This window comes from Zootoca vivipara, chromosome 1 (genome assembly GCF_965207765.1).
Source record: "Zootoca vivipara chromosome 1, rZooViv2.hap1.1, whole genome shotgun sequence".
NCBI lineage: Eukaryota > Metazoa > Chordata > Lepidosauria > Squamata > Lacertidae > Zootoca > Zootoca vivipara.
Genome location: NC_142582.1, coordinates 15,461,629 through 15,480,687, shown reverse-complemented (window position 1 = coordinate 15,480,687; position 19,059 = coordinate 15,461,629). Strand labels below are relative to the sequence as shown.

Here is a 19,059-nt window from a genome sequence, read left to right as displayed (position 1 = left end):
AATACCTGTCTAAGCTGTGCCGCCTTCGGCTTACCGCGCGGTGGAGGAAACTTGAGACTGAGAGCTAACATTCTTCACCCCCTATTGTCCTTCCTCCCTGACTGCTCAGACTCTGCCTCTTCTAAGGCTGCTGTGCTAGAGCTTCTCACCTGCTCACCTGCTTCGTGAAGTGCAGGCAGGTGACATAGCTCCAATCTTGTGCAGCCTCGAAAGTGTGTTCTGCTGACACTTCAGTGGAGACCCAGCAGCTCTCCTGGCCATTGCAAGATGAGCAGTGCAGATAGCAGAAGGGGATAATCCCTACCAGAGTGCTGCTGTCTTGCTAGAGGGAACTCTCCGCGCTGCTGAACATGGTGATATCCTCTACAATTATGCTTCTCTGAGATCTCCTCCACTTCAGCCTCTACACCTGACTAGCTAGCCCTCGTCAGAAGCCCTGCCAGTGTCAAATGCTGCCTGTTGTGATTGTGCAATGTGAGATACATTTTTGTGTGGGATTTAAAAAGGATCTAAGCAATCCCTTAAAAAAGGAACAGGTGAGAAAAGATAAAAAGAAATAGGAAATGAAGATGATGAATACTGGCTCCTTTCAAATCTTCATAACCTTGTATCGATACAGGGTGCTTTTCTTATGGAAAACTGGTGGGGAAACTCACCACAAAGTTTGTTTGTCTATTGCAGGCCCAGCCGCAGTGCTACACACCCTGGGCAGTGGCTAAATGTAAGATGTGATTAATAAATAAACCCAAGCAAACAATGATCTGGATTTAAGAAATGGCCACGACTTCATTGATTACAGATATAGGTGGATATCTGTACCCACTGGATATGGAACAACTGATTGGTTCAAAATTGGGAAAGGAGTACGACAAGGCTGTATATTGTCTCCCTGCTTATTTAACTTATATGCAGAATTCATCATGTGAAAGGCTGGACTGGATGAATCCCAAACCGGAATTAAGATTGCTGGAAGAAATATCAACAACCTCAGATATGCTGATGACACAACCATGATGGCAGAAAATGAGGAGGAATTAAATGAGGGTGAAAGAGGAGAGCACAAAATATGGTCTGAAGCTCAACATCAAAAAAACCAAGATCATGGCCACTGGTCCCATCACCTCCTGGCAAATAGAAGGGGAAGAAATGGAGGCAGTGAGAGATTTTACTTTCTTGGGCTCCTTGATCACTGCAGATGGTGACAGCAGTCACGAAATTAAGAGACGCCTGCTTCTTGGGAGAAAAGCAATGACAAACCTAGACAGCATCTTAAAAAGCAGAGACATCACCTTGCCGACAAAGGTCCGTATAGTTAAAGCTATGGTTTTCCCAGTAGTGATGTAAGGAAGTGAGAGCTGGACCATAAAGAAGGCTGATCACCAAAGAATGGATGCTTTTGAATTATGGTTATGGAGGAGACTCTTGAGAGTCCCATGGACTGCAAGAAGATCAAACCTATCCATTCTGAAGAAAATCAGCCCTGAGTGCTCACTGGAAGGACCAGATCCTGAAGCTGAGGCTCCAATACTTTGGCCACCTCATGAGAAGAGAAGACTCCCTGGAAAAGACCCCGATGTTGGGAAAGATTGAGGGCACAAGGAGAAGGTGACGACAGAGGACGAGATGGTTGGACAGTGTTCTCGAAGCTACGAACATGAGTTTGACCAAACTGCGGGAGGCAGTGGAAGACAGAAGTGCCTGGCATGCCATGGAGTCACGAAGAGTCGGACACGACTAAACGACTAAACAACAACAACATAGGTGGATTTTTGGCCCAGGCATTGGGTGTATATCTCTTTCAACCCCCCAGACAAAAAATATTATTTAATTTTAAAAAGGTAAGGGAACTTAGTTCCCCCGAATTCCTGCTCAACACCACCCCTGTCCCCGGTCAATACAGTATATTATGAGGACCAATTACTTGGCCAGTCCAAGGCATTCAAATGTCCTAGGATCCCCTCCGAGAAATGGCAACAGATTGTGGTAGTTATATGGAGGTATTCGTTTTATGAATCAGCTGTGAGTCTGATTCTGTTGATGGACTTCCAAGGTCACACTTGAGATGTTCAGCATCAGTATTATGAGGCTCGGCTGCCGGAAGATGTGCACCTAGCACCATGTGAACTTATACCTGGTTTCCAATAGGTGGCATGCGGCATCACGCCGAGCAACAGATTGACATCAAAACGTTTATTTAAGAACTTAACAAGTGAGTCAGCCACTTCATTACAGACAGCACCAATGTGTTTCCTATCATATTCATACTGGTGGCATTCCTTGCATTGGGTTTGTGAGCTCTCTCCTCAGCTGAGTTTCTTCCACCTTCACAGTTCCATCTGGTTGTGCAATGGCTTCATCCTTGAAAGCACTGACGCACCCACCAATCGAATGCTGTTCTTTCAGTGCTGAGAGCTTCGATTTTTACTGATGTAGCTCCTTCATATGGAGGATGCTGAGCTCATCTCCTTGTAGCTGCTTCCGGTACCTGCTGAAGACCCTAATTACATCAACTAGAAAGGTGCTAAGGAAGAGCTTTTCCTCATCAAGGAGGAATGCAAGAAACCCGTATGCCGGTTTTTTACTCATACTTCGTTAAGGAGAGGCCTAGAGAATGTCAGGAAGCTAGTACAGTGGAACCTTGGTTCTCGAACTTAATCCATTCCGGGAGTCCGTTCGACTCCCGAAACGGTTTGAAAACCAAGGCACGGCTTCCGATTGGCTGCAGGAGCTTCCTGCACTCAATTGGAAGCCGCTTCAGACGTTCAGCTTCCGTTCGCAAACCCGAAGACTCACTTCCGGGTTTGCGGTGTCTGGGAGCCAGTTTGTTCGGGAACCAAGGTACCACTGTGTTGTATTCACAGGTGAGAAGGAAAACTCGATCCACCTGACCTCAGAAAGCTTGGGGAGTGCAATGAGACAGCTGTTACTGGACCTGAAGCCTGGTGTGTGGAAATACATAGAGAGCTTGCGCAAAGACCATTCCACCTGTGGCTACAGATTAAACCAGATTGGTGTATGCACTGGAGATGTGGATTTGAAGGGAGAGATAAATAAAAAATACCAGCCGCCAAGAGAAACGGTTATGCTATAGGCATGGGTAAGAGGGTAACTTTCGGTGCTAGAGGGTGAGCTGGTCCTGCAGCAAAAGTGCTAAAGCACATCCACCATCTGTGGAACGTGATGACTTCTTCTACGGGAAAAGCAAGATCTGAAAGATTGCTTTGACTTTGATTAAGGACTCATCTAAATCCCGTGCAGACCCCTACTATGGAACATTTAACCTATACATTTTCAAAATTAGTATTCTGCCTCCCTTTTCCCAAATGATCCACATCACAGTAATGGCAAATAGATCACATTCAGAGTTTATAATTCTCTTGGCATTGATAATTTTGCACTCTCTTTTAGCAGGTTGTTAATTATCCTTCTTCTGTAGTGTATAAGGCCCTGGTCTTTTTCCAGGCGAAACATTCACACAGTTTCCCCCCACAAACATACTGCCATGCTACACTTTTCAGAATGGCAGGTTGCTGGCATAAAAAAATAATGAAAATAAAAATCTTGGATAGTGCTATTTCCAAAAATAAAGCTTGAGGGAAATCTTGCCATAATTGTATTTGCAATTTTTCAAAGAAGGAAAAAAAGTTGCTGTTGAAATAGTAATTGATTGATTGATTGATTAGAAAGAGGCACCCAAAATGGGGAGGGGCTCGTTCTGAAGGGTCATAAAGATTCTCCCTCCATGATTCAGCCTTTCGTAGATTGTAGGATTCCTGGCCGAGACTGTGACATTTCAGTGTACAGTACTTCACTTGGCACCTGGTCGGTGTAAAACGACTGTACTTAGTAATCGTAATTGTAATTGTGGCAAGTCCCTAAATCTGCCCTTTTATCAATTGCAGCCTGAGAAGATGATGGCCAAGCAGATGGAGTTCCTCTGCAGCCAAGCTGGCTTGGAGAGACGCCTTTCCACGGGCCTTTACAGGCAAAGCTCAGAAGAGCATTGTGCCAATGGCTTGACATCGGATTATGGTGTTGGGCAAGGTACAGTAGCTTCCAGGCATGTATTTGCCATCTGTTTTAGAATTGTCAGCGTTCGTGATACTGGTGCAACAGCGACGGTTGCTAAATTATGACGAAATGAAATTTCTTGTGGTTAATGATTTCTTGGGAGAATATTGCGGGGGCAAAAATGTACTCTGTGTGCATATTGTGTTAGGAGAAGTAAGCCCTCTGAGACCTAGATTCCTTAGTGGTTGCCTCTCCTGCGGTTGTTCCCGCTTTCTTGGGTCATCCACATGATCTCGCAAGCATTTTGCTGGTTCCAGACCATGCCTACAGTGGCTGCTATGAAAAGAGCTTCATGTTTCCATGCCACACGCTATATGGAGCCAGTCAAGCCACATACCGGTAGGTGAAAGTTGCCCTTAGGATTGCGAGAGGAGCAGGGGCTACCACAGCTCTGAGATATTGTTTGTTGACTTACATTTCCCCAAAAGAAGACCCTGGACAATGTAGCAGTGAACTGTAAGGGAGAAGCGGAGATCTAAAAAGAGACCATTATTTGTGGCGCGACACCCCTTTTGCTTATTTTTATGTTTGATTCAGATTTGTCATAGCCAGTGGCTAGTAGAGTAAAGTTATTTGGATCGGATTGGGCTTGCATTTCTTTATTTAAAGTTGCCTTGTCCTGGCTTCTGCCAACCTAGCAGTTCGAAAGCACACTAGTGCAAGTAGATAAATAGGTACCGCTGCGGGGGGGAAGGTAAACGGTGTTTCCATGTGCGCTGGCGCTCGTCACAGTCCTCCGTATTCCATAAGCGGTTTAGTCATGCTGGCCACATGAACCGGAAAGCTGTTTGCGGACAAATGCCGGCTCCCTTGGCCTGAAAGCGAGATGAGCGCCGCAATCCCATAGTTGCCTTTTACTGAATCTAACCATCCAGGGGTCCTTGAACTTTCTCCCTTTTAGAATGTTTTATTTTTATGATGTAAGTCACTTTGAGGCACCTGAGTGCAAATATTTCGGAAATCTTTAAGTGGTCTAGAGTCTGAAAGACAGCAATAGATCATTAAAACAAAAACAAATACAGTGGAACCTCGGTTGTCGAACATAATCCGTTCCAGAAGACCGTTTGACTTCAGAAATGTTCGACAACCGAGGCGCAATGGGCAGTCAGCAAAGTCAATGGAGAAGCGCGCCTCAGAAGCCGTTTGACGTCTGAGACGCGTTCGAAAACGGAAGCATTCACTTCCGGGTTTTGGGTGTTTGGGTTCCAAATCATTTGGCTTCCAAGGTGCTCGGAAACTGAGGTTCCACTGTACTCGCTAAAATCAGGAAAATGGCAACATAAAAAAACACACACAAAAGCATATACAAGTGAATAAAATAGAGATTCATATTAAGTTATGTTCATATCATGGTGACGCAGGGTGTTGGGGGACTACAATTAGCAGCGCTGTGCGTGGACCGCCTCTCGGTTATAGTATTGAATGAATATTTCTTTGACAATATATTTTAGGTGAAAGGCCTTTAAATCTACGCATGTCAAGTCTACCAAATAGGCATATGCCTCACATTTCATTAGATGATGAGCCTCATGTCGTGAAGCCTCTCTGCAGTGACTTGAGCAGATTGTACGCCAGTGCTGAAGCAAAGTCACAACCTTCAGGTAAAAATCCTTCTTGCTCTTAACAACTATGACCAGGGCCGGCTCAACCATGAGGCAAGGTGAGGTGACCGCCTCAGGCAGCAGGTTTCACAGGGGCAGTAGATCGCAATGGAGATCTTCCCTCATCCCTTCTTTCCTGTTGGTGAGGGGACACCATTTTATGGTTTACCTCATGTGCCAAAATGTCTTGGGGCCAACCCTGTCGCGTGAAATTTGTGGGGCACTTTCTCTCAGGAGAGGGAAAATGATTCTCGGGCATCTTGTATAGCCTTTTAAGGGCTTAGTGATATTTCGGGCCCCATTCAAATGTTATATTATAGACATGGGCCATTTATCCAGCATGCCTCAGGGTTTGTATCACAGCAGAAATATCTGCAAGGCCAACCACATAGGGTGCTAGAACTGCATGCCGCATCGGTATTGTTATAATTTCATTTTTTTGCTTATAACTTTTTATAATCTTATTGTTTGGTTTTATGCTTTTACATTGTCGTAAACCGCTGGCGCTACATTACGGCGTTGGAAAGCAGATATTGACTAGTGGTTAAACTGAATTTATTGCTGTTTGGTACACTTGTGTAAGATTTCATATGCTGTCTACTGCAGTGTTTCCCAACCAGTGTGCCTCCAGATGTTTTGGGACTGCAACTTCCATCATTCCTGACCACTGGCCTTGCTAGCTAGGGATGATGGGAGTTGTAGTCCCAAAACATCTGGAGGCACACTGGTTGGGAAACACTGGTCTACTGACTACAACTGGTGAAAAAAAACACTGTTGTTTCGGGTCGATATTTTTCTAAAAGGAATCCATTTTGTTGTTGCAGAAGGCCTTGGTATCTTAAAAGATTTCCCTCACTCTGCTTTCAACAGCCTCGAAAGGAAGGTGATAAAGACAGAGCCAGAAGATACAAGATAGCCATGCTCCCTTTTTTAAAAAAATGTTAGAATAAAGCTTTGAATGAGAAACGGAAACATGCCTTAATAACCAGCGTTGCCTCATTGAAATAAGCGATTTCATAGCCAAAGCCTAAGGACTGGGACGTGTCATGTTGTGGAACTGATGTACGAAATAACCAGTTGAAAACTGCAACTGCAACGAGAAGTGGGTGCAAACGTTACGAAATGAAAAAGCGGCTTTGTAATTTGGGAAAGGCTCACAAAACTAATAATACTGTGGGCCCTTGTTATTTAAGAATGTATTATGTATTTGTATAACTTAAAAGTTTAGAAACACACCCACAACCCCAACAACTTAATAGGTGTCATAGATTTGTATTGCGTCCAGTAGATGTGGCTGCCATTATTTTTACTTGAAGTTTTCAATGTCTACTTTAAATGTAGAGATATAACAATAACTGAGGTGGGTTTTAAAAAAAGAAAAATCCTTACTTTGAAGCAGCTGGACAGAAGACTTAAGGAGGGGAGAGCAGCATCTTAACAAAGCATTTTAATAGCAGGTTTTCAATGCTTTAAGTTTTAGAAACAAACAAAACAATTACATACGATTTTATAGGGAAATAGCCCTCGCAAGAGCTGACTGTATGATAACTGGCGTTTTTATGCTTATTGATGTAAGATCATTCTCAAGCACTTCCTGGACGCACTTCTGTATTTATCTACATTGTGTTCCTCTCCACTATTAGGGAGTTATGGGTAGAAGCAGCAGCACACCGTTGCTTCATATTGTACACTTCAAACAGGGTAACAAATATATCTGCATTTATTAAGACACTCGGGTTATGCCTGCCAGGGCAACTGCTGAAATGGTGGCAACATTTTGGAATGATCCTTAGAGTCGTTCCCATTTTCTCAAGCTGGAATGTTCCAGATAACAGAAGAGGTGGGAAAGCACTGCAAGAAATGTGTATTGTCTGAAACTACCAATACTCACAGGAGAAATAAGAGGAGGAATACGTTACCGTTCTAGGAGTAGCTTACTCCTATATAATAAAATATAAACCACAGACAGCAGGTGTAGCCAATCTGATGCTTCAGAAGATGCTGGACTGCAGCTCTCCTAAATCCCAGGGAACAAGGTCAATGGTCAGGTATTAGTGCAGCAAAAACTAGAAGGCGGCGTACTGTCTACAGTCTCATGGAAATGTTTGTATGAACGACTGTACTCATTATTTATTTTCTGGAGGATTTTTTTGCTGTGCGAAATGATTGATTCTTAAGGGTGCCATTTTGTTCCTAATGGAACGACTGGCTAATACAGAGACATTTCCGGGGTATTTCAGTGTGGTGTCTACATGTTATACACAACATCATTGTGACATGTGGATCCATCTGATAATAGCCTCCTCTCTTTCATTCCTTAAGATGGTGTCTTTGCATTGCTGCACTTAAAAATGGGGTTTTCAAAACTATAATTTATTTTTTTTGAAATGCTGAATTTGCCTACAGTACTTTCGGAGGGGGGGGTGATGGAAGCGCCACCGGTTCTTGTCGATTTTTCCGTAATAGGGTATTGCTCTTCATATATGAAGATTTTGCTCCGTGTAATAGTGATTTACCGAGTCATTCCATATGCCATATTGAAACTCTGTGTAAAGCGTAAGGTGACATGTCCACACAACTATTTGGTATCATTGTAAAATGTGTTTAATAACAGTTTATCACTTGATTTGTGGAGCAAAGCTTTATAGTAGAAACACCAGTGCACATGTTTTTAATATTATAGAGAGGAGGAAAAAATTCTTTAAAAAAAAAAAGAGAGAGAGAGAGAATACTTTTTGGAATTTTGTTGTACTACTTTACTGACGAAGAAATGTATTAAACAGAGTAGAATCTTCAGCTTAATGGATCAAAACAGATGGATTAATGTGTAGCTTAAAATGGGGTCATTTTATTGTTTTGTGAATTAATAACGTGTGTTTTCATGTTAACTAAGGTTTCAAGTAGCACTGCTTGATATCTGAGCAGTTTCATAATTCCTGACAGTAATTACAGGCAAAGAAAGCACATATCTCTTACCCGTAGTATATAGCATCTTGTTTTATAAAGGCCAATGTAATGTAAATTTAAATCTGTGGTACAGATCTATTTTTTTATTTTCAGTTGTAAATGACCTGAGACAGCTGTGTTGTAAGTACAAAGGTACTTTTACTTTTTTTTAATTAAAAAAAACAGTCCTGCAAATCATTTCAGTCCCAATAAGCAGGCCTTTTACATTTTGTTTTGTGGGGTGTGTTACACAACCTTAAAAAAAAATCCTATCAAAGTAAGCTGAAGCAGCTATGCAGTGTTCCCCAAACTTGTGTCTTCAGCTGTATTTGAACTACAACTCTCATCATCCGTGGCTAGCAGGACCAGTGGTCAGGGATGATGGGAACTGTAGTTCAAAACCAGCCAGAGACCCAAGTTTGGGAAACACTGAAAGGCACTCTTAAACATCTTACCTACCAGAGCAGGTACCTTTGGCCGTCCAGATGTTGCTGAACGCTAAATCCCATCATCCCCGGCTATTCACGAGCTTGCTAGGGGCTGATGGGAGTTGTAGTTCTGGAAGGCCAGAAGTTCCATGCCCCTCTTCTACTGTAGAAATAAGGAGTTGATTTCAGGGGTACAGAAGGGCACACAGTACATTCACCTCAGAGAGCACATGGGAAATTGTTTGGAGGTATCCCTTTCTCTCCCACATGATAAACTCATCTCACCCGAAGAAGCCTAGTCAAGCCTTGTAGCTTGGGCTGCTTCATGAATTATAGAGCTTTGCACATGAAGAGAGATTCACGCAAACTGCCCACTCCTGCCACGCACAGATGCATTTGATTTCATTGCACGCCCTTCTGACTTACCTCACGACGGTTCCAGGATGCAGATCTCGCTTATCTTGCAGTCAGTACACATAGGCTTCTTCTAGAATGCTAATAATTAAGACTCACCGATTGTCAGCAATACAGGCAGAAAAAAGTCTTGTCTCTAACTTTCACAAGGGTGTTAGCTGCAGCAGGGTTATTTTGACCAAAGTGTGATCTTTGTTTGTCTGCGTTTGTGTGCCTCGTTGGATACAAAATAAAAAAGTCTCATTGGCAAAGAATTCCCTCCCCTTGTCTTACTTTAAACAGAATGAGAAAAGAGGCAATTCTGCTACAGGAGTAATAAAGACTGCATATTTGCCCTTGTTTCTTCTGGTAATTCTCGTTTGCATACCGGTTTACGGGAACTACTCAGTTCTGGGCTCGAGCTGAAGAATGATGAGCTATTTATGGTGTCAGATAGCAGAAGTTTTCCTGGTGTGCCTTGCTCTGTGTTGTTACCAAGGAGCAAGTAACTTTCATACAATGCTGGCGCAAAGAAGGTGGGGGGAGAAACTTAACTTGCGCGTGAATTTGAAGTTTACAACTTCACATGTTACACTGAACACGAGCACAAGTTGTCTCTGCATATGCGCAAGTGTTTGTAACACCCATCTGCACTATCTTTTTTTTAGCAGTATCATACCACTTTAAACGGTCATGGTTTCCCCCAAAGAATCCTGGGAACTGTAGTTTATTAAGGGTTCTGAAAGCTGTTAGCTCCCTCTTTGCCCTCAAACATTCCCTGTGTCTTAACGATCAGTCCTTTTGCCAAGGGAAATCTGGGAACTGTAGCTCTCTGAAGGGAATAGCGGTTCCCTAACAACTCTCCGTACCCGTAACAAACGATACTTCCCAGGGGGTGGCACTAGGTTTTCGGGGACCATATTTTTCCTGGAACATTGGCTTTGTCAGCCACAATGGGCATGGTTCCAGTAAAATTGATTGATTGATTTTTTTTTCCCCACCAGGTAAAAATGTAAGTAGGTACCATTAAGGCTTTAATACTTCCAATTTCAGTGAATACATCTCACATGGCTTTGGATTACAGTTCAGTTTTATTTACAGAGTCAGACACTGATTCTACAAAACATTAGATACATAAATTATACTTGGATTTTTGCACATAAATACAACTAGTAGAAATGCTGGCATGTAATTTTTATGCTGCATAATTTCTACCTGGCTTGCTTGTGTTCTTTTTCTTAAAGGTATATTTGTGGGGAAATCTGTGTTCAACATGTGGGTCATTTGGTTTAGCTGTATTATTTTTTAAGAACTGCCCCCCCCCGCCCCCAAACTGCATATTTGCAAACACCAGAAGTTATCGGTAGTTCTAGCTGTCATTTCCCCCCTGAATTTTACAATATCAGTCTTGGGGTGTCCTGCCTCCCCATTCACCTTTTCCCACACCTTAATATAAGGGCTGCTTTCTATATCACGGTTGGTGCTTAAGATGCCAATACACCGTACCTAAGAAATACAATACACTCCCATCAACTATGAGGGCACACCTGAGAAAACGTCTCCCTTTCCTCCTTTAAAATGTTTGCCCCACTTTCCCCACTCAATCCCTTATATGAGATTTATAACCTTCATATGTGTCAGTGCCCACTTTGTCTGATGCAATATGTAAGGTATTTGGAACTTGGGCATTAGCAACAAAAAATGGGTAAGCAGTTGCCTTGTACCTTATTACCTTAATATTTGAGTTTTCCTGGGTAAAATACAAGAAAAAAGAAACTGATGGTAAATAAAGAAATTCCTTCCAGTAGCACCTTAGAGACCAACTAAGTTTGTCATTGGTATGAGCTTTTGTGTGCATGCACACTTCTTCAGATGCTGGTAAATAGTATGTTTTGGCATCTATCCAAAACTCCCCCCCCCCCTGCTATTAAATTCCACTGCCTGTCCATCCTCAGGTATGGAGGGTTACCTGTGGTGGGGTGCAGATGAAAGGGTTGGACACCAGGTGGTTCATCTTGTATGAATGGTGATCTTATTCTGAAATTATTTATATAGGAGTAAACAAACTGGAGGGAGTTCACCAGTATGAGATAAAGTGGTTGATAGAACAGGGACTCCTAAACTCTGGTCTGTGGACCACCAGTGGTCTGTGAGCTTCATGTGGTCCACGACACATCTATGGAATTGTAGCTGAAGATGAGAGAGAACACCTCCATCCTACTGCATATTCATAAGGATTTCTAATCTTTCTGTTGCTTCTTTTGTTTCTTATATTGTATTTTATTTTCTCGTACAGTCATACTGCGGAAGTCAAACACCTCGCGAGACGAACGTTTTGGGTCCCAAACGCTGCAAATGCGGAAGTGATTGTTCCAGTTTGTGAACATTCTTTGGAACCCGAACGTCCATCGCTGCTTCCGATTGGCTGCAGGAGCTTCCTGCAGCCAATCGGAAGTCACGCCTTGGTTCCCGAACATTTTGGAAGTCTGGACTTCCGGAACAGATTCTGTTTGACTTTCGAGGTACGAGTGTATTACAATTTGGAATCTGTAGAATGACAATTGCTACAACATGCGGAGAAATCGTTAAGTGGGTCCACCAAGACTCTTAGCGATTTTCAAGCGCTCTGTGGGTTGGGAGCGGGGAGTTTAGGAATCTAACATTCACAAGGTTGCAGATTTCTGAAAAAGAACAGGCCAGGTGAAACAAGAAGCCATCACCTGTACCGTAGGTTACAGTACATGTGACTTTAGATTTGTTGCATTAAAAACTGGTTTCAGTCCTCACCACCTGCCAGTAAATGGATTTATTTTCCCCCACAACATGCAGTAGAGGCAAGTTATCTTATTCATCTTCCCTCTTTAGAAGGATTTACTCAACCATTCATTAGCTGAGAGAATAACATCCTCTTTCCAGTTCCTGCTGACTCCTTATAAAAGCTGCCATCAATAAGATTTCTAGCAAGATAAAAGGCTGCAATCCTATGCGCACTTTCCCAGGGATAAGCTCCAATTAACACAGTGGGACTTATTTTTCGGAATAAACACGCATAGGATTGCACCGATCCGAGCCCCACGGAACGTAACCCTTTTGCGTACTTTAATCAGGAAGCAGAACTTATCATAATATAGCCTATTGTTTCATCATTTAGTAATTAAGCAGAAGAGTTGGGCTGTTGCACACATTTGCAACACACAAATGCACACAACTGTCAAGATACAATCCACAACCAGGCATCTTAATCCTTAAATAAAACCTGCATAGAATACTTAATTGGAATAATTGGAATTCTTGGCCCTCTGGCTCAGTTATAATTATACTTTCAGTTGTAATTGCTTGGTTTACAAGCATGCTCTCATCAACCCATTAGATATATATATATACCTATCTCATAATAAAAGGAGGGAAATAAAACCTGGGAAAGTGGACCTTTGCAAATGGAAGCATCCTTGAGAATCTGTAGGGAAATTGTTACTGTGTTAACATCAAGAACGGGGCCCCTCTTCGTACCTTGGTTGCCCTTGAATGCTCAAACAAGAGGCTGGCCCCGTGCAGGAGAGGACATTTTTTCCGTAGCCCCTAAGTTGTGGAATCCCCTCCCCACAGAAGTAAAGGTGAAACTCGGAAAATTAGAATATTGTCGAAAAGTGCATTTATTTCAGTAATGCAACTTATTATTTTTTCTTTTTAATTTTTACAAATGCTTTCTTTCGGAAATTCCACAGTAATAAAACAAATAGTTACAATAATACAAAAATAAACATCGCTATTACATTTCATTTATAATTGACCCGCCTAACGACAAATAATAACAATTACAACAAATAAAGGCTTGACAAATCTTGCTTTGCATGTCATGCATCTATCTCATATATTGGTTTCACCTTTTAAGTTGCATTGCTGAAATAAATGCACTTTCCGACGATATTCTAATTTCCCAAGTTTCAACTGTATCTCTGGCACCTACATTGTGAGGTTCCCGACACATTTACACTGGCCCCTATTCTCCTCACTGTAGTTTGCTTTGATGTTGTATTTTTGAATTGCTGAAGCCTGGCGAAGGGCAGGCAAGAAATGGAATTTATAATAAAATGTTGAGTTATTTTGGGGAACCCTGTAACAACAGAAAGCATCCTATTTGCAGAAATAGGTATGCTGTACTCTCTCACACACACAATATCTGATTTTGGAATGTCTTCTATTATGTGGTTTGGAACCACTCTGTAGCAGAATTGTAGAATTGTGGAGTCTCTTGACGAAGGGTGGCATATAATTTTTTTAAAAAATAAACAAATCAGAAGAGATTCTGACTCTCCATGTACATTCAAAAGCAGACTTCCTGAAGGCAGGGACGGCTCTACGTAGAGTCCCGGTGGCGCGGGGCGCCAGGGCACCGGACCGGTAGGCAGGGCGCTGCGCGACAAAGCCGCGCGGAAGCCATGCTGCGCCCTGCGAGGGTGGGGGCGCTGGAGCGATCTCCGCCCCTCAGCACCAGGGTGCGCGACCTGCTCGAGACTGCCCTGCCTGAAGGCCCTTTGCCAAATTTATATCATAAAAATCCTGTTATTTATCCACATACAAATTACATGGTAGGTTTGGGGTGCAGGTGGCGCTAAACCACTGAGCCTCTTGGGCTTGCCAATCAGAAGGTCAGTGGTTCGAATCCCTGCGACGGGATGAGCTCCTGTTGCTCTGTCCCAATTTCTGCCAACCTCGCAGTTCGAAACCATGCGAGTGCAAGTAGATGCATAGGTACCGCTGCAGCTGGAAGGTAAACAATGTTTTTGTGTGCTCTGGCTTCCATCACAGTCTTCCGTTGTGCCAGAAGCAGTTTAGTCATGCTAGCCACATGACCCAGAAAGCTGTCTGCGGACAAACACCGGCTCCCTCGGTGTTTGAAGCGAGATGAGCGTCGCAACGCCATATTCACCTTTGACTGGACTTAACCGCCCAGGGGTCCTTTACCTGAGAGATGGTGACTGGACCAAGGTCACCTGTTTTTTTTCATGGCTCAGTAGAAACCGCAACTAGAACCCTGGTCTCCCAGGTTTAATCCAGACCACTACTGGGTCTCACACTGGCTTTGGGACATTCTGTGGGAAGTAACTCATGCATGAAATTAAAAAAATAAATAGGTAAAGGTAAAGGGACCCCTGACCAGGGTTGCGGCGCTCATCTTGCATTATAGGCCGAGGGAGCTTCCAGGTCATGTGGGCAGCATGACTAAGCCGCTCCTGGCGATCCAGAGCAGCGCACGGAAACGCCATTTACCTTCCTGCGGTAGCGGTACCTACCGGTATTTATCTACTTGCACTTTGACGTGCTTTCGAACTGCTAGGTTGGCAGGAGCTGGGACCGAGCAACGGGAGCTCACCCCATCGCAGGGATTCGAACCGCCGACCTTCTGATTGGCAAGCCCTAGGCTCTGTGGTTTAACCCACAGCGCCACCTGCGTCCCTATAAATAAATAAATAAATAAATAAATAAACTGTGCAAATAGCTGCACCCCTGTGGGGGGAGGGTTCCCCATCCCCTCTTTATCCTATTTTATGAATCAGCCTACAGAGGAGAGGAGAAGCCCTGTTAAATTAATTGATGTATGCTAGTCTGCTTCAAATTTAGCACAACAGTGTCTTCTGTTTCGTCAAGCAGATGACTATTGAGACAGGGGGAGGAGGGCAGACAGAGAGAAACATTAGATCCTTTTGTGCTGCAGTGAATCAGTGTGGGGGGGGGGGAAGTATACATTCCCCCATGTACTCCTCCTACATGCTGTGTCAAGCATGCAAGGTATGGCACACCTAAGAATAGGAGCATTCTGGCCCACTAGCTGGTGGAAATGGGGGGGGGGGAATGGGAGGCGGGTATGGTTATAAGTTGGCAGGGGAGACCTCACTAAACTCAAGAAATTAATGAATGTCAGAATCTAGCTAATATTGGAGCGAGCTCGGAAGGGAAAATGCAAGCTACTGAACTGTGCCAAACAAGGAATGCTTGGGCCGGCTTACATAAATCAGCCTGCCTAGCCATTATTAAACAATGGCCAGGTATTTTACACATTCTATAAGGTTCTCAGGTCTGTGCAAAGCAGCATATCCTCCAGCGTTTCTCCGCTAAAAATAAGGATGTCAATAATAATAATGCTGGGAAGCGGGTGGCGCTGTAGTCTCAACCACTGAGCCTCTTGGGCTTGCCGATCAGAAGGTCAGCGGTTCGAATCCCCATGACAGAGTGAGCTCCTGTTGCTCTGTCCCAGCTCCTGCCAACCCAGCAGTTTGAAAGCACACCAGTGCAAGTAGAGAAATAGGTACCGCTGCAGCGGGAAGGTAAACGGCATTTCCGTGCGCTCTGGTTTCCATCATGGTGTCCTGTTGCGCCAGAAGTGGTTTTGTCATGCTGGCCACATGACCCGGAAAGCTGTCTGTGGAAAAACGCCAGCTCCCTCGGCCTGAAAGCGAGATGAGCGCCGCAACCCCATAGTCACCTTTGACTGGACTTAAGCGTCCAGGAGTCCTTTACCTTTTTAATAAATAATAATAATAATAATAATAATAATAATAATAATAATAATAATATCACGCCCATCTGAATGTGTTGGCCCAGTCACTCTGGCCAGCTTCCAACATATATAAAAACACATTAAAACATTAAAAATAAAAAATCTTCCCTATACAGGGCTGCCTTTGGATGTCTTCTGAAGGTTGTATAGTTACTTGGCTCGTGGGTTGCATAACTCCATACCCTCCAACATTTCTCCGATGAAAAGCAGGACGTCCTAAGAAAAAGCAGGACATTCCAGGATCAAATCAGAAACCGGGATGGCTTTTGTAAATCTAGGACTCCCCGTGGAAAATAGGGACACTTGGAGGGTCTGAAATCGGGGTTGCCCAGGTGACGGAGAGGGGTCTTTTACAGGAGGCTTGGGTTCTTGGCAAGAGGTGTGCTGGGAAGAAAAGGGAAAACAAAGGCCACTAGCTGCTGGGCAAGCCAGGCAAGCCAGGAGCATCTTGGGTAGCAATGAAAAAGCATTATTGGGGTATAACATTCTGCACCCCCTCCACTGCACAATTCCAGGTGTAAATATGTATTAATAAACCATATTTTTAAAGGCACTTCCCTCCACTGTGCCTTGATGTTCCCACAACTCTAGGTAAGTGCCCAGAACCCCAGGAAACTTGTGAGGTCACTCAGCGGGGATTGGGGTGGCATGTAACAATATTCTTCTGAATCATATAGCTAGCCATCTGTGCCCACTCATTATTAACTTCTGTATTGCAACAACCTGAGCTCTTTTCATCTGGCTGATATAACATAGTGGCTTGGAGCAAAAAGTCACTGGGTCAAGTTGAGATTTGCCCAACTTCTGCGATCCTGTTTCCAAAGAGAGTCAACTCCTCTCCATTCAGCTCCTCGCAGACATTAAAACATTTGCGTCTTTCCTCTTTCAGTCACACATAAGTGGTGCTAATTGAATTGTGTTTGCTGTCTTAAATATCTTAAATTTATTTCTTAAGTCTATTGTGTCTTTAAATTATATGTGATTTAAACTTCTTACTTCTGGAATTCCAGAATGGCTTAATTCTCTTTGCTATGTAGAAAATTAGAGATAATTGCTTTGGCAGGGGGAGACGGGGACAGAACCCTGAATTCTAATAAATCCTTGCATTAATCCCCCCCCCATTTTCTTCTTGTCCTCGGAAGAAGACGAGTCACCATTTTAGAAGTAAACAGATTACTTTCTGAACCCAAAATATAGAAAATTTATTAACTATTCACATGCCACCTTCGGAAGGCAGGAAAATCTTGTGAGGTTTTTTTAAGGCAAGAAAGAAAAAGGAGGATTCTTGTCATAATTCGAAAGTACCTCTCAGCAAATTAGTATTAAGCTATTTGAGAGGAGCTGAATTAGGAGGTGCATCCTATTTGCACATTTTGAAATCCTGCAGTGACTCATTTATCTGCCATTAAAAGTTTACACTTCATACATTTCGAGTTCAGCTGCTTCAAAAAGTGCTGTGTTACCCACCCACGGGATCCTGGCAAGGCAGTGCTGTTCTTGTATTACTATTTGTGTCCACTGACTGATAGGGTCACTCAGGAACAAGCATGTAGGACGATGCCAAGCGGTGTTCATGTAGGTGGAATCTCATTGCTCCACACAGTCATTTCGGATGGGCATTTGCGAGGCACACAAATAGCTGCTGAACACAGGGAGGGTCTGTGAATAAAGTTGGGGTGCGTGTTTAAAGGAGAGCACAGAACTATTCCCTCCCAAGGTTCTGGGGAAAAACTTTGGAAGAGCGATCTGAATTTTTCAGCATGTTATTCCTTGAAGGAGAACTACCTGAAAATGATTTACAGATGTTATTTAACTCCAAGTAGACTTGCTAAGATTGTAAAAGACTGAATCAGAGAAGTGCTGGAGATGCAATGAGGTTGAGGGTATGTTCTTTCATATGTGGTAAACTTGTAAGATGGTAAAAGTGTATTGGGAAACAATTTACAATGAATTGAAAAAAAATGTTTAAAAGTACTTCCCCCAAAAAAGCAGAGTCCTTTTTATTGGGGATAATTTAGACGGACATTGTCAGGTGTCAAAAAAAGGCTATTTATGTATGCCACTACAGTACTGCGGCCTGTGTTTTGTTAGCCCCAAAATGGAAAATGATTGAGGTCTCAACTAAAGAAGAATGGCAACTTAAACTGATGGAATATGTGCAGCTTGCAGATCTAACATATAGAATAAGAAAACAAGAAGAATATACATTTAAAGAAGATTGGAAAATGTTTACTGAATATGGGGGGGGGGAATTGTGTATACTTGAAAACGTTGGCAGCATTAAGATAAATTCAACAGTGTAAATAAGTTTTGATGGATGTAATAAGGGAATACTGAATGGTTTATGTAAAATATCCAGGGATTTATGTTAATCAAAATGAACCATGGAAAGAGAAGAAGGGAAGTCATTGATATTTTAAGGCTATTTAAATGAATATGCTAAAATGTAAAACGGAAATTTTAATAACAATTATATAAAAAAGAACTCTTCCCTCCCATAGAGAATGGATTTGTATGTTGCGAAGGGTTAGCTACTCAATACGGATCTCAAATTATGGAATGCAGCAAGACAACAACTGCTTACCCTCCAAGTGTCCCGGGTTAAGCAGGACATCACAGATTGACAGAAGTCGCCCTGGCTTCTATCCCAATCCTGGATGTCCCATTTTGGCTCCTGTGGTGCGCTAGGCCATGCCGGACCCCGTGGCATCTCCTGACCCTAGACAGGCTGGTGTGACCTCATGCCAGGCCGCGGTGATCTGCGCATTGTCCCCAATGCTCCCCCGAGGCTGCGGAGGGGGACAGCAGACCAGGAGGGAGGAAGAGGAGGGAGGGGGTGAGCGGGCAGGCGAGGAAGGGGTCAGCAGGGTGGAGGGATGCCCCAAATTTCCCTCCCCAAATTCTTGGGGGGCGCGTATGCAGCTGACACAAATGGGACTAGAACTGCTAGATTTCCAAAGCAGCTTGAATCATATTTTGACTGGGACATGCAGTAAAGTTAATGCCTACTGGGATATGATATATAATGAATTAAAAAAGATGTTTAAATATACTTTTATTT

General features: G+C 43.2%; 1 protein-coding gene across 1 annotated transcript in view; it reads left to right on the top strand.

Annotated features, from left to right (window-relative positions):
* The window catches only part of NAB1 (NGFI-A binding protein 1), a 49,668-nt gene extending 39,954 nt beyond the window's left edge, over positions 1–9,714 (top strand). The window contains exons 6-8 of the mRNA XM_035136184.3: positions 3,903–4,044; positions 5,523–5,672; positions 6,497–9,714. Of these exons, the coding sequence (XP_034992075.2) occupies positions 3,903–4,044; positions 5,523–5,672; positions 6,497–6,588 (384 nt within the window). The 3' untranslated portion in view covers positions 6,589–9,714. The remainder of the gene's footprint in view (positions 1–3,902; positions 4,045–5,522; positions 5,673–6,496) is intronic.
* Positions 9,715–19,059: the final 9,345 nt, after the last annotated feature.